This window comes from Crinia signifera, chromosome 3 (assembly GCF_055691185.1).
Source record: "Crinia signifera chromosome 3, ASM5569118v1, whole genome shotgun sequence".
NCBI lineage: Eukaryota > Metazoa > Chordata > Amphibia > Anura > Myobatrachidae > Crinia > Crinia signifera.
The window spans coordinates 78,272,899-78,286,936 of record NC_139219.1 but is presented as its reverse complement, the minus strand read 5'-3'; the positions used below and the strand labels follow the sequence as shown (position 1 = coordinate 78,286,936).

Sequence of the window (14,038 nt, the reverse complement as noted above, 5' to 3'; positions counted from 1 at the left end):
TTCTAAGAATGAATACCTCTTTGAAGGTTTGTATCAAACTGCATTCCAAAATAAAGCATCCAATGAGATGGAATAAAATTGTATTTCTGATCATTCAGTACTCAACTATGGAATTAGAGAACCTAAATCATGAGGTGGATATATTTTAATAGGCCTGGGGTGGGGGGTCTGCTTTGACCATTAGATTGTTTAACCACTTCGGGCCTCAGGGGATGTGGAACCTTCGGCCCTCCAGATGTTGTTGAACTATACATTCAGGCATGCCCTGCAACAGTTTTCGCATGACCAAATATCAAAACTGTAGCAGGGCATGCTGGAATGTGTTCAACAACAGCTGGAGAGCCGAAGGTTCCCCATCCCTGGAGTAGCATACCTCCCAACTTTGGTCGTTCAGCATGCGGGACGCTGCTGCGCGCCGAAATTTTCGGGGGTGTGGCCTAATTAGGGGGCGTGGCCTATGATCGCGGCTCCCCGCAAGGCCACGCCCCCATTTTGCCGCTATGGGGGCATGACCCAGAGGCTCTGTGAGCCTCTAGCCATGCCCCCAGCCCGCTGGCTGCGGGAATAGACGCTGTGCGCGTGCGCACAGCGTTTATTCCCTGCTGCTTAGCAGCTGGACAGGGGGGACTCCCAACAGCCCCCCACACACCGCGGGACACTGCCGCCCGCGGGTGGGACAGCGGGACAGGCCCTGACAATCGGGACTGTCCCGATAAAATCGGGACTGTTGGGAGGTATGGAGTAGAGCAGGGGTGGCCAACCGGTCAGAGGTAAAGAGCCGAAAAATATCGGTAGTCAAGCTAAAGAGCCGACATCATGCACGCGCCAAAGGCGCATGCGCCAAAAAAAGGGGCATAGTCTATTTTGACCCCTTGGGTGGGTGTGATACAAATATGCCTCCAATAGTGCAGTGCCATATATACATATGCCCCCAATAGTGCCAGATACACATATGCCCCCCACGGTGCCAGGTATGCACCACACGGTGCCGGGTATGCCCCTACGGTGCCACAATCTGCTATGCCCCACAGTGCCACCAACTGCTATGCCCCCACAGTGCCACCAACTGCTATGCCCCCACAGTGCCACCAACTGCTATGCCCCCGCAGTGCCACAAACTGCTATGCCCCCGCAGTGCCACAAACTGCTATGCCCCCACAGTGCCACAAACTGCTATGCCCCCACAGTGCCACAAACTGCTATGCCCCCACAGTGCCACAAACTGCTATGCCCCCACAGTGCCACCAACTGCTATGCCCCCACAGTGCCACCAACTGCTATGCCCCCACAGTGCCACCAACTGCTATGCCCCCACAGTGCCACAATCTGCTATGCCCCCACAGTGCCACAATCTGCTATGCCCCCACAGTGCAAATTTCCCAGCAGCAGCACTCACCGTTGTTGCTGCTGCTGCCGGGCGGGGAGAGGACAGTCTGGCATCCCCCTGCAGTCCTCCTGTCATGTCACTGATGGGAGGAGAGCACAGCACACCGCGCGTCTCCTTCCCCCTCACTTTCCTGTGACTGGGCCATCCACCAATCAAAGCTTGCTGGCCGGCTCCTGATTGGCTGCTGGCCCACGAGCTCTGATTGGCGGACGGCCCAGTCACAAGGATGCACAGTAAGGGGTAGGAGAGAAGCGCAATGCGCGGTCTCCTCCCCTCAGAAGGAGAAGGGATTCAGGGAACCGGCAGCAGGGGGGACTGGGATGGACAGTGGGCAGCAGTGGGAGCAGGAGCCGCACTTTACAAGGGGAAGAGCCGCATGAGGCTCAAGAGCCACAGGTTGGCCACCACTGGAGTAGAGCCTATGCGGTCTAGAATATAACTCTCGCCTATGTATCTGAAGTAGTCCGCAACCACCTATCCTTTTATCGAAATAAAAGGGCTGTCCATTGTGAGTTTCTTTAGCAGGGGAATGAATCGATCATGTTAACATTTTGTCAGTGTGTGGTCTTGCCTTTAGCCCAATCTCCTCTGGGTGCCAAAGTCTGTCCACTTGAGGAAATCTAGAACCTTAGCTTCCCTGGATGTAGACAGATTTAAATTATGTTTTGGGGTGACAGATGAAAGGGACTGCAAAGACTGCAAAAGCAGTAACGTTTTCTAATTCTGGACCAAAAGGAGAATTATGCCCAAAAAAAGTTAGAAAGGCCTCTGATTGCACATTTGCCTTCCAATAACATAGCCAAGAGTATGTTTGGCTGTGAATGCAGTTATAAATTATCTGGCTGACATGAAACCCAGAGCATTTAAACTACATGCAATCTAGTTGAAAACGCACAGTGCGCATCGTGTATAGGTGGCGTCCATTTATTCCCTTCCAAAGGAAGGGACATCAAACTTTCTATTAGGGTGTGTCAATGTTTTAGTTAATAAAGTCATCCAACTAAGGAGAAGATCTAAAGGTGCGTACACACGTACAGATGTTTTGTCTGATCTATCTGGTGGGATCAAAAACCTGGAAATGTATGGGAGCAACTGACAATCAAAATTTCCTCCCAAATGCAGGAAAACAGAAAAAAAAATATGCTTTGATAAATGTTACAGTATATCAGAACGATTAAACAATTTGTCTGACTGATCAAGTGTTTGGGAACAATTTTTTGATTGTCAGTTGCTCCCATACATTTCCAGGTTTTTGTTCCCACCAGATAGATCAGACAGAGAATGTGTACGTGTGTACGCACCTTCATAGTGATATGTCCTTCTCACTCTGCATAGTAATGCTTCTACATTACAAGAGCTTTCCAGGTTATCTTCTTGTAATAATACATCAGAATCCTGAAGATAACACTGGGGACCAGATAATCTGTTGCCAGGGATATAAGAGTCAATTTCAATTAATTCTGTGCTCCAGGTCACTTGGCTCTAGTTTTTGAGATATACATATGTCTAATATTTATTAAAAATGTAATTAAACAATATAAAAAATTAGTTCTTATGGTGATTACATTTTACTCATAAAAATGTTATTAACAGACACAGGATAATTGCATACATCAGAATCAGCTTTATTTTGCCAGGTATACTTGCGTTTACTAGGAATTAGATTTGGATTGCTGTGCAACAGCCCGGTAGGTAACAAGTAAACAGTGACAGTACATACATATTATAGAACACATACAGATATTCACTAGATGTACAAGGACAGGGGAGACACGGGGAACATATATTTGCTGAGCTGCACAGTACCTAGGCAGCCATCAGTGGCGCCACTTGGTCATTGCAACAATCAGGTTGGTAACAAGTAAACAGTGACTGATACAGATATAGAACATGTACAGATACATACGGATGTGCACTAGATGTACCAGACATGAACAATATCATCAATGATATCGCGTGCATATCGCCCAGTGTGTACAGTCAATATCATTAACGACCCTCCTCGTCATCTGTACGTGCAGCTCAATCTGACATTGTCAGCGACTACATGTACAGAGCGGGGTCAGATAACGTCACTGACCGATGTCACAAATGATATTGGTCAGTATGCGCAATATCGCTCTCCCGCAGTAATCTCCCAGTGTGTACACAGCATTAGAGGAAATACATCCCAGAGTAACTGTACCTTTTTTGCCAAGTGCTTGGCCCTCCTTGTAGCCCATCTTCTGCAGTAATGCAAAGCCTTTGTTTTCACTGCTGAGAGCCACATTCATCACAGTATCCCGTCTTTCCTTTTCCACCTCTTTAAAACTCTTTTGCCTGTTTTTTAAATTACTTTCCTTGTGTTTTTCTTCCTTTTGGTAGGATTCTTTAACGTTCCTTGGCACAGGGATTCCTGGTCGAATATCCTGTCTGGAATATATATACAAGCAGATAAACTTAAAACTTGCCTACACACACATACTTTATAAATTCATTACAAAACAGGGTACTTGTGTAGTTTCACGGCGCCAGCATGGCGCCGTGCGTCCGAGTCCCCTTGCGGGGCTGGCTTCGCTCGCCCACGCTGCGGGCTCGGTGGCTCGCCACGCTATTTAAAATCAACTCCATGCCAACATGGATAGTGGAGGTATGAAATATCCATGTTGGCATGTAGTTAAGTTACTTTTTTGGACATATTTCGTAGGGAGCGTACACCCGGAAGTAGCACGGCGCCATGAAACTACACAAGTACCCAAAACAGATATTTAAAACATAGATATTTAAAACAAGATTATTACAAATAACCTATGACAGGATCTGCAGACATGAAACCGTGTCTAAGTGCCAGGACTTAATTCTCAACCATCACTGAGATCACCGCAGAAACACCGATCTAAATGTAAATTCATTGTTAATGTAGATCTCAGCACTTCAGCATCTGATAGATGTTTTGCAGGAATGGAGTATGAATGTTAAATGATCAAGAACGATCAAAAAAAGCACTGTCACATAGGAATAAAAGGAAATGATAAATTACAGAGAGAATACACCAACAGGTGACCTTTATATACTGCAAAAAATGGTATTCACCCCTGCCAAAAATTAAAATAAGCACCTGAAATACTAAATCAATCCTAGTAGTTGGTATGAAAATGATGGTAAATCTGGGACAGGGCGTAGACTAGAGATAACCAGCCAATCAGGACTAGACTTTACTGTGAAAATAAAGAGCATATTTTTGCTCTTCTGGAATTAATTTCTTCCCTGTTTAGTCAAGGACAGACCATGCCTATTCAGACACTAGCTTTCAGCCCATTGATATTATATATGAAGTTAGCATCGCACTGTAACGCTATACACAAGTTAAACAACACATGATTTGTAGTTTTTATCTCTACAGGAATGTGCACACCGTGAAAAGAGGTTGGTGGCCATGGTAACACCATCTCCTACTGGATTCAAACAACATGCACAGATGTCACAGATGTACACAAACAAGGCAATAAGAGCTTAATACATTTTCTGCATTTCCTTTTTTTAACCATAAATTTTTTTATTTGGTAAAAGCAAATATACATTGACATTCTTTCGGATACACAGAGTGCATTGGTACATTTTACGTTTGGCAATAAAATGATGTACATTGACAAGATTAATTTTTTCTTTGTTACAGGAAGTCATTAGCATTAAGTTACGGCTGAGGTATTTTCTGCACTGCTTCCTGTAGTTGAGCTTGCTGCGAGCAGGTCACCTGTGTTCCACGACCATATGTGAACCAAGGAATTTCTTCTTTCTTTAAACTTAACATTAAACTGTGATAACCATTTTTAACATGACACGTTAGCATTGAGTTTGCTTATTCGGTTTGTTCTTTCTCATGTGGTCTTCATTAAGCTCATGGTTTCGTAATATATATCTAAATCTTGTTTACCACATGAATGCTTACTGTGTCGCTAATAAAATAGAGGTAGAGTTTTGGTGGGTATAGTATGAATTTTCTGCATTTCCAATTTACACAAGGTGCACTGAAAGTTATCAGCCATGATAGGCTGTTCCAATGTGGGGCAGACCCTCCCCAATTTTAAAATGGCAAAATGCACCTTGTCCTTATGGGGATGCCCTTTTGAAATAGCCTGCCCTCTTCCGTTACCATTTGCAGGCTGCATTGTCCCATGATTGGTTAAAGTTGCACACGGCCCCTTTACTGTATGGCTTGACCTTTGGGATAGCCTGGCATTTTCAAAGTGCTGGATACCATCCCAAGAGTGATGAACAGGGAGCATGTCATATGGCAGTTTGCCCTGCTGTGCTGTCCCCACAACCCATGTCGTCATAATTAATGGCCGGGTGACTGGCTCTGGGAAGTAGAACAATGCCCAATGTGTCTAAAGGCCCATACACACTGGGCGATTTTGAGGTGAAAGCAGCTCAGTTTTGGAGTTTGAGATGCTTTCAATTTAAAAGCCTCCCAGTGTGTATGGCCCAGTGATGAGCACATCATCGCAGGCCTCCACCACTCATCTGCTGGGTGGGCTGCATTCCATAGCATCCTGTTATAGAATGCCGTCCACCCCTGGGAAAATTGCTTAGACAGTTGAAAATCACTCAGTGTGTATGCACTGAAAGATTTTCAGACCAGCAATCTTCTCTATCATAACTGTGCTTAAATGTTGGGCTAAAATGCTTGAGGCAGCTCCAGAGACTGACTGTTCAGAGTCTCCCTTGGTTGCTCTAGACCGCTCTGCAATACTGCCAATTGACACAGGGTGCAGTTCCATGCACCCTGCAAGCCACATACAGGTGCTTTGAGGCAGTGACGATGCCACCCCAAGGGTCTTGCACTGTTCACACACCCTAGTTTCACCCTGTACATCTATTGGAGTCAGTAGCTTGTACCAGTAGTAATGAAACATCTTTTTTCTTGTGCAGGTGTGGGTTTTTCAGTATTTGGATCTGAGAAATTTGGGCACAACCTTTCTGTCTACACTACTTCAGTCCATTACTGTTTAAAGCCACATTGGATTCTTGGCATGTTCCATCAATGAACAATTCTGAAAAAAGTTCAGCTGTCAGAGGCCCTTATTCAAATCTGACCGCAGTACAAATTTGTTCTCAAAATGGGCAAAACCATGTGCACTGTAGGTGGGGAAGATGTAACATGTGCAGAGAGTTAGATTTGGGTGGGGTGTGTTGAAACTGAAATCTAAATTGCAGTGTAAAAATAATGCAGCCAGTATTTACCCTGCACAGAAACAAAATAGCTCACACAAATCTAACGCTCTGCACACGGTTTTGTCCATTTTGAGGAACAAATTGTACAGTGATCAGATACTCTGGTATCTTATCTGTCCAGAAAACACTAGACAAGAAAACACTACAAGAAAGTCTTTAGTGCTGTTCAAACGTGATTTTGCAAACCCAGCCAATACTACGATAGCATTTTTTTACCTCCTCCGAGAGCGCGTGGTTATTACTGGTTACTCTGCTATAAGTAACATGATCGGTTCATCTTTTACGGATATTAGACATGAACGGTAACATTTACTTTGGTTAAAGAGGCCCTGTAAATCCTTGGCTGTAGCTTTTGTGTTCTTTCCGATATATCCAGAGCATCATATTACCTCAGTGGTTCCCAACCCTGGTCCTCAAGTACCCCTAACAGTGCACGTTTTCCAGGTCACCTGGCAGGTGCACTCATTATTCAGGCACATTTAATAAGATCCACAGGTGGAGCCAATTATAGCACTTGTGATTCTGTGTGGAGACCTGCAAAAACATGCACTGTTGGGGGTACTTGAGGACCAGGGTTGGGAACCACTGTATTCCCTGATTGCTGTTGGTGAGAAATATCCAATCCTGGCCCCTTTCCTTCAGTGTTCATGGATATACTGTATAATTGACTGCAAATTGTTTGGAAACTCATCCACAATAAGACAGTGCTGTCCTTATTCCAAACACTGACAAACAGGTCAGGGAAAAAGGGCTGGCAGCTGGTCACCAGAAAATTTCTGGGTATGGGTCATTGAAGATTAACATGGCAAAGGTCGACACCTGAAATAGGTTGACATACTTAAGGTCAACATGGATGGAAGGTCGACACAAGCATTAGGTCAACAATGGGTAGGTCGACACTCACAAATGTCGACATAGACACCGTATCGGATGACTCGCTGCTCATCCATGTCAACCTATTCAGGCGTTGACCCAAATGCATGTCGACCTATCGACCATATACCAAAATATCCCACCTCTGCCCTATTTGTCTGCATATCCACACATCAGTTACATTAAAAAGAAAAACTGGCAATCTAATAGCAGAACAAATATTGCTGATGGGGAAAAGTAAATCCCAATAGAGAAAAGTCACCCATTGCTGCATAAAGACAATGATTGGACTACGGCTTTCCTTTACATAAAACTACATATGAAGACCAAAATAATTACTATAGCTCAATTGCAATATCATACAGTCCACAACCATACTGGTAGGTTACCATTAGTGTATTCTAATGTGAATAATACTAAATTGTTGGTTAAAAAGTAATACAACGCTGCAAAATAATGTATCATGATCATAGTAATAATTCCATTGGCAAGATTTGGTACTCTTTACCTAGGACGGCGCCCATTGCGGGCATCGTATGCACTAAAGTAACGGGTGCGACGCGACCGACGCGATGCCCGCGATTTCCCATAGGGATCAATGTTAAATTTTTCAATGGACCCGATTTTTCAGTTCAATGCCTCAATGCCCGCGATTTAGCCATAGGAAACAATGTTAAATGGGCCACAGAGCCCAAATAGGCACCCTTAGCAGTGAAATGTCCCCCACAATTGTTAACGACACCACACTATCCACGCGAACCCGAAGCGTGGCGAGCGCAGCGAGCCCGCGAGGGGCGCGGCGGTACGCGTCCTCCGACCTTTTCATACCCCCACTATCCACGTCGGCGTGGAGTTGAGAATAGAATAGTGTGGCGAGCGCAGCGAGCCCCGCGAGGGCACGCGGATACCTTCACAGGTAAACGCGGCCCTACGCGGGCTTCACAGGTATCCGCGTCCCCTCGCTGCGCTAGCCACACTATTCTATTCTCAACTCCACGCCGACGTGGATAGTGGGGGTATGAAAAGGTAGGAGGACGCGTACCGCCGCCCCTCGCTTCGGGTTTGCGTGGATCGTGGGCTGTCGTTAACAATTGTGGGGGACATTTCACTGCTAAGGGTGCCTATTTGGGCTCTGTGGCCCATTTAACATTGTTTCCTATGGCTAAATCGCGGACATTGAGGCATTAAACTGAAAAATCGGGTCCATTGAAAAATTTAACATTGATCCCTATGGGAAATCGCGGGCATCGCGTCGCACCCGTTACTGTAGTGCAAGCGATGCCCGCGATTTTTTACACCCGATGACCGCGATGGACATCGTGGGCGCCGTGCTAGGTAAAGAGTACCCAAGATTTTTATTCATTTATTTCAACAAAATAAAAAACTGGATATGATGGGGACCGCAGAATGTCCCTACCTATAGAAAGGTCTCCTGCTAGGCGGATTTAGGATGATCCTTAACCTGGAAAGACAGTAATGTACTATGACTGCCAGAGAGTGCAGTATGCACCTTCTAGAACATACTATACCATGCAAACCTAGAGTAATACGAGTGCTGCAGGTGACTGTAGGCAATGTCCTAGTGACATACACAGCGCTGTCAGTGAGCTCCTGTACACACACACACTGCCTGTGGACACATTGTTGGCAGTGAGCTGCTCTACGCACACACTGACTAGGGACACTGTGCTGTCCGAGACGAGAGCTCCTGTACACACACTTCTGTGGGGCATAGTGCTGGCAGGAAGCTCCTGTACACACACTTCTGTGGGGCATAGTGCTGGCAGTGAGTTCCTGTACACACACTCTGTGGGGCATAGTGCTGGCAGTGAGTTCCTGTACACACACTCTGTGGGGCATAGTGCTGGCAGTGAGCTCCTATACACACACACTCTGTGGGGCATAGTGCTGGAAGTGAGCTACTGCACACACACTGCCTAGGGACACAGTGCTGGCAGTGAGCTCCTACACACACACACTGCTGGCAGTGAGCTCGTGTGTGTGTGTGTGTGTGTGTGTGTGTGTATGCACACACACACACACACACACACACACACACACACAGAGAGAGAGAGAGAGAGTGCTGGCAGTGAGCTCGTGTACACACATTGCCTGGCACATACACACACACTGTTGCTGCTTACACTAAGCTAATGAAGGCATCGGACATGTAGTCTTCTTCCGCCTCGTCGTCATAGTGTTCCACGTAGCGATCCACCATTGCCCCTTTTCTACCGACCACAGCACACAACAGGAAGCTATCCGGCCACTAATGACAGTCACACACATTATGTGCGCACGATATCTTCTTCCGACAAGAAGCGTCTCCCATGTGACCAATATGAAGAGCAGCACTGGCGCCATGTTTAGTACTGGCGTCTGCAAGCCATTTCAGCGGCTGTCACAGTCACATTGCTTTCTTTTAGGGATGGGACTGGGACATCGAAAGAAAACATCGGTCAAATGATGTTTTTCAACATTGGTTGCAAAACATCATTTAGACCTAAACATTGGTACTGTGAACCCGATGTTAACCGATGTTTCAATATTTTTTTAAATAAACTGGTTACCAAAGCATATAATACACTAATAAGCTTCTGAAATGATAAATAATCCCTCTATTAAGTTTATCTTGTTGGAGGCTTACAGTTTATACACACACAATGGATACATGATTCATGTTTTGTGGTAAATCAAATTTGTTACGGAAGGAAAAAAACATGAAGCGTTAACTATCAAAACTTTATTGCAAAAACTCACAATCTGCTATTTTTACCTAGATTTTTAACTGTAGCAACAGGCTAATAAGTTATGTTGATCATAGAAAATAACAAAAAAACTGTACACACAGTGCAACATAGAACATCACTACATAGAACAATCACATAGTACATTGAAAAAAACTCTTTGTAGCAAAATAGGAATCCACTATTGAGGTACATTAATTATGGGCCTCACAATACAGGTGGATAAAACAAAATAAAAACTGAGAGGAGAATAACAGAAATTGGGGAAGGGGAGACTCCAGTCCAGCATTCTTTCAAACTGGCCCCCAAATTTTCTTTTCCACATTGTGCAGAAATAGTAATTTTGACAGTGGTTTTCCATCTGGGATGCGGTCAATTTGCCGGCGGTCGGGATCCCGGCGTTCAGAATCCCGACCGCCGAAATCCCGAAACTTTCTCCCTCCGTGGGTGTCCACGACACCCATAGAGGGAGAATAAAATAGCGTGCCGAGCGTAGCGAGGCACCGGGCCCGCTGCGTGGCGAGCGCAGCGAGCCCGCAAGGGGGGGCGATCCACGTCCCCCCCATGTCGGAATTTCGGCGGTCGGGATTCCGACCGCCGGGATTTCGTATCGGATCCTTCCATCTAGCCTATTCCTGGTTTTACTTTTAATTTCACCAGCTTTAGAGAACAGGCGTTCCTAAGGTACTGAAGTGGCCACAGTTGTTAAATATCGTCTAGCTATTTTGGCAAGATTTGGGTATGTTGGTTCCATCAGTTTCCAGAATCTTAGTGGGTTCTCCATGATACTGTCTGACTCTCCGTAACAAGTTATAAAAAAACATGGACTATGCTGGCATTTGTAATAGCAAGCTTTTGCTAATTCATAAAAAAAAAAAAAAAAAAAAACTTTAATTTAAATACATTTATCACGATTGTTTTAATATGGAAAAACTTTGGGCCTAATTCAGAGGTGGATGTAGTTGCACTCTCAAATCCACCACTTAAGTATAAAAGATGCAACATTGCCAACATCAAACATCTGAGCAACCCTATTGTTGCTTAGAATAACCATCAGAACAAAGACGCTGGAGCCAGTGCAACTGCAAATTAATGTTTGAAACACGTCTGCATTTGACAAACCAGCCCCCATCCCCTCCCTCAAATAGAAACTACTGTACCTGTCACTCAGTATCTGCAGCCGCTGTTACTAATAAATCACTGCACAGAAATAAACTGTGCAAATGTCTGCATCCACAACTGAATCAGGCCCTTTGTAAGGTGCTGTGATATGCTTGCTGCATAATAATAAATCAATTGATAGATTGTAAGCTTGCGAGCAGGACCCTCATACCTTTGACTGACTGTAAATACCCAGTTTGTTGTATCACTGTCTCCTATTGTAAAGCGCAAGTGAATATGCTGCGCTATATTAGAAACTATTAATAAATAAATATGAAGGGAGTTCACCACAATGTCACTACTAGTGACTATCATATTATACTGTTCATTCTAGCACCCGCTATCTTTGAAAACCCATGCAGTTCCTCTTCCCTGCCTGGGGTGTCGCTGTCTGCTGTGGTGCTTCTAGCACAGTGTGGTCTGTATATCAACACTGATATGCAAACCAGTCCTGTGTGCTGCTGCTGAATGGCTGGCCAGACTGTCTTTCACTGTCAGCTACCACCAACAGCACCAGCACACAGCCACACACACATATGAAAGCCCAGCCAGCAGTGATACTGTCATGTTTGTTAATGGTTTTTTTTATCAGTCTCTTAAGTTTTTAATGAATATAAATCAAGGAGAGAGTGAAAGCATTGAAGAAAAAACATTGGAAGATTGAGAAAAACATCGGGGGAGAAATCTAGCGATGTAGATGAAACATTGGATCCTCAACATTGCAGGGTTAAACATCGAACATTGGAACTAGGGATGCCAATCCCGGGGCTATTTTTCAATCCCGGGATTCGGGATTGAAAAATGCCTAATCCCGGGATACCCGGGATTCCCGGGATTGAGTTCGTCAATATAATGATGAACTTTAGTCCCCCCCAAACCCAGTCTAACTCACCCGGCCATTGCTGCGAGAGCCGGGCAGTGATGTTCAGAGGCCGGCGGCTTTCATTGGGGGCCGTGTGCGGGTGGTCTGGAGGCGGGCAGATGTGCGGTAGCCGGGCAGCGGTGGTCTGGAGGCCTGCAGATGTGCGGGAGACTGACGTCGCAGTACCCGGGCAGCAGTGAATGCACATGTACCTAGCGGTGAGCGTGCACGGAGCATCAGACGCGCTGCGCAGCGTAACCTCTGACATCAGGTCACGCTGCACGCAGCCACAGGGCAGCGCGCCGGGGTTTGGGAGAAGACGGGCAGCGTCTGAGCTGGTCTCAGCGCTGCCCGACATTAGATTCGCGCATGCGCAGGCCAATCCCGGGATTGGAACTTCCAATCCCGGGATTCAAATCCCGGCGTTTTTAGGGCCGGGATTGGCCACCCTAATTGGAACCATAAATCCAATGTTACATCATATGATTACCCATCCCTACTTTCTTTCACCACAGGACACAGGTACTGCAACAGGGGAGAGAGTGTGCACTACACCTAGTTGATAACGTTTTCTCTGTGTTTCACAGATGCAGATTGATCAACTTTTGGAATAATGCATTGATGCTTTATCTATTAATAATATGATGTATTACTGACAACTCAGATAATTTGCATGGTATGGCTCATTAACCTACACACTATTAATAATATAAGCTGACTATGCACCTAAGGCTAAGCACCTAAAGATTTAGTGATCCAATCTTTCTGGTGGAAACACACATCTGGTAATGTATGGGAGCATATGACAAGCACCTATTTTCTTCCATTGTCTGTTTAAAGGCCCATACACACTGGAAAGCCACTCAAAACACCAAGTTTAAGCAGCTTTCAGCTCAAAACCACCCAGTGTCTACAGCCTGGCAATGAGCATTGAGCGGTGATGTGCGCTCCCGCATCATCCCCGGGAAAGCCGCTCATCTGCTTGTATTACCAGTAGATGAGAGGTTTTGTGGACGGCTTTGCATAGTGCTGCGTTATGCAAAGCCCCTTGCTGACAGTGCCGGGCAGGGGGAAGCTAATTATGCACTGAGCGGCTTTCCCCCCCAGTGATGACAGCGATCATCGCTGTCCATACATGTTGGGCATAATCGCCCAGTGTGTATGGACCTTTAGAGTGTTTGCTCCCATAGATTACCAGATCTTTGTTTCCACCAGAAAGATTACACACATAAATCTTTAGTTGTTGCACCCGGCTTTACAAATTACTTTATTTAGCATTACCACTTTTAGATGACAATCTGACAATATTGTCAGCAACTGTACAGAGATGGTGATATCACTGACTGATATCATGAACATTATCGGCCAGTACATGCAGTCAATATCATTCTCTCACAGCACCGCCAATATACTTCACTATATTGGTTACCGCGGGTATAGTCTAGGATGCAATATACAAAGGATAACTAGAATCTGGTTACTATGGGAAACACCACTTTTCATTTTAAAAAGTGTTTGAGAAATCTTTATTTTAAGGTAAAAAAATGTCAGAACTTGCTTCATAAACCCTCGTTCTCAAAGTCTAATTGCACGTTGGTCGGGATGCAGACACTGGTAAGAAGACTGGTGCTGGAATCCTGACATCCCTCACATGGGCCAGATGCCAAAAGTGATACAATGGAGAGTGATAAACAACCAACCAATCAGCTCCTCTCTGACACAGTCTGTGACAAGGCAGGTAGGAGCTGATTGGCTGGCTGTTTATCACTCTCCATTTTATCACTTTTGAAGCTT

General features: G+C 45.3%; 1 protein-coding gene across 3 annotated transcripts in view; it reads right to left on the bottom strand.

Annotated features, from left to right (window-relative positions):
* The window catches only part of GPATCH11 (G-patch domain containing 11), a 71,080-nt gene extending 61,215 nt beyond the window's left edge, over window positions 1–9,865 (bottom strand). The window contains exons 1-2 of one of the 3 annotated variants that reach the window (XM_083176097.1): window positions 9,619–9,865; window positions 3,573–3,799 (exon numbers count right to left, since the gene is read on the bottom strand). In XM_083176097.1, the coding sequence (XP_083032223.1) occupies window positions 3,573–3,799; window positions 9,619–9,695 (304 nt within the window). In that variant the 5' untranslated portion in view covers window positions 9,696–9,865. Of the gene's footprint in view, window positions 1–3,572; window positions 3,800–9,618 lie in introns of those variants that run through there. The other 2 variants (XM_083176099.1, XM_083176100.1) reach the window with 2 other exon arrangements.
* Window positions 9,866–14,038: the final 4,173 nt, after the last annotated feature.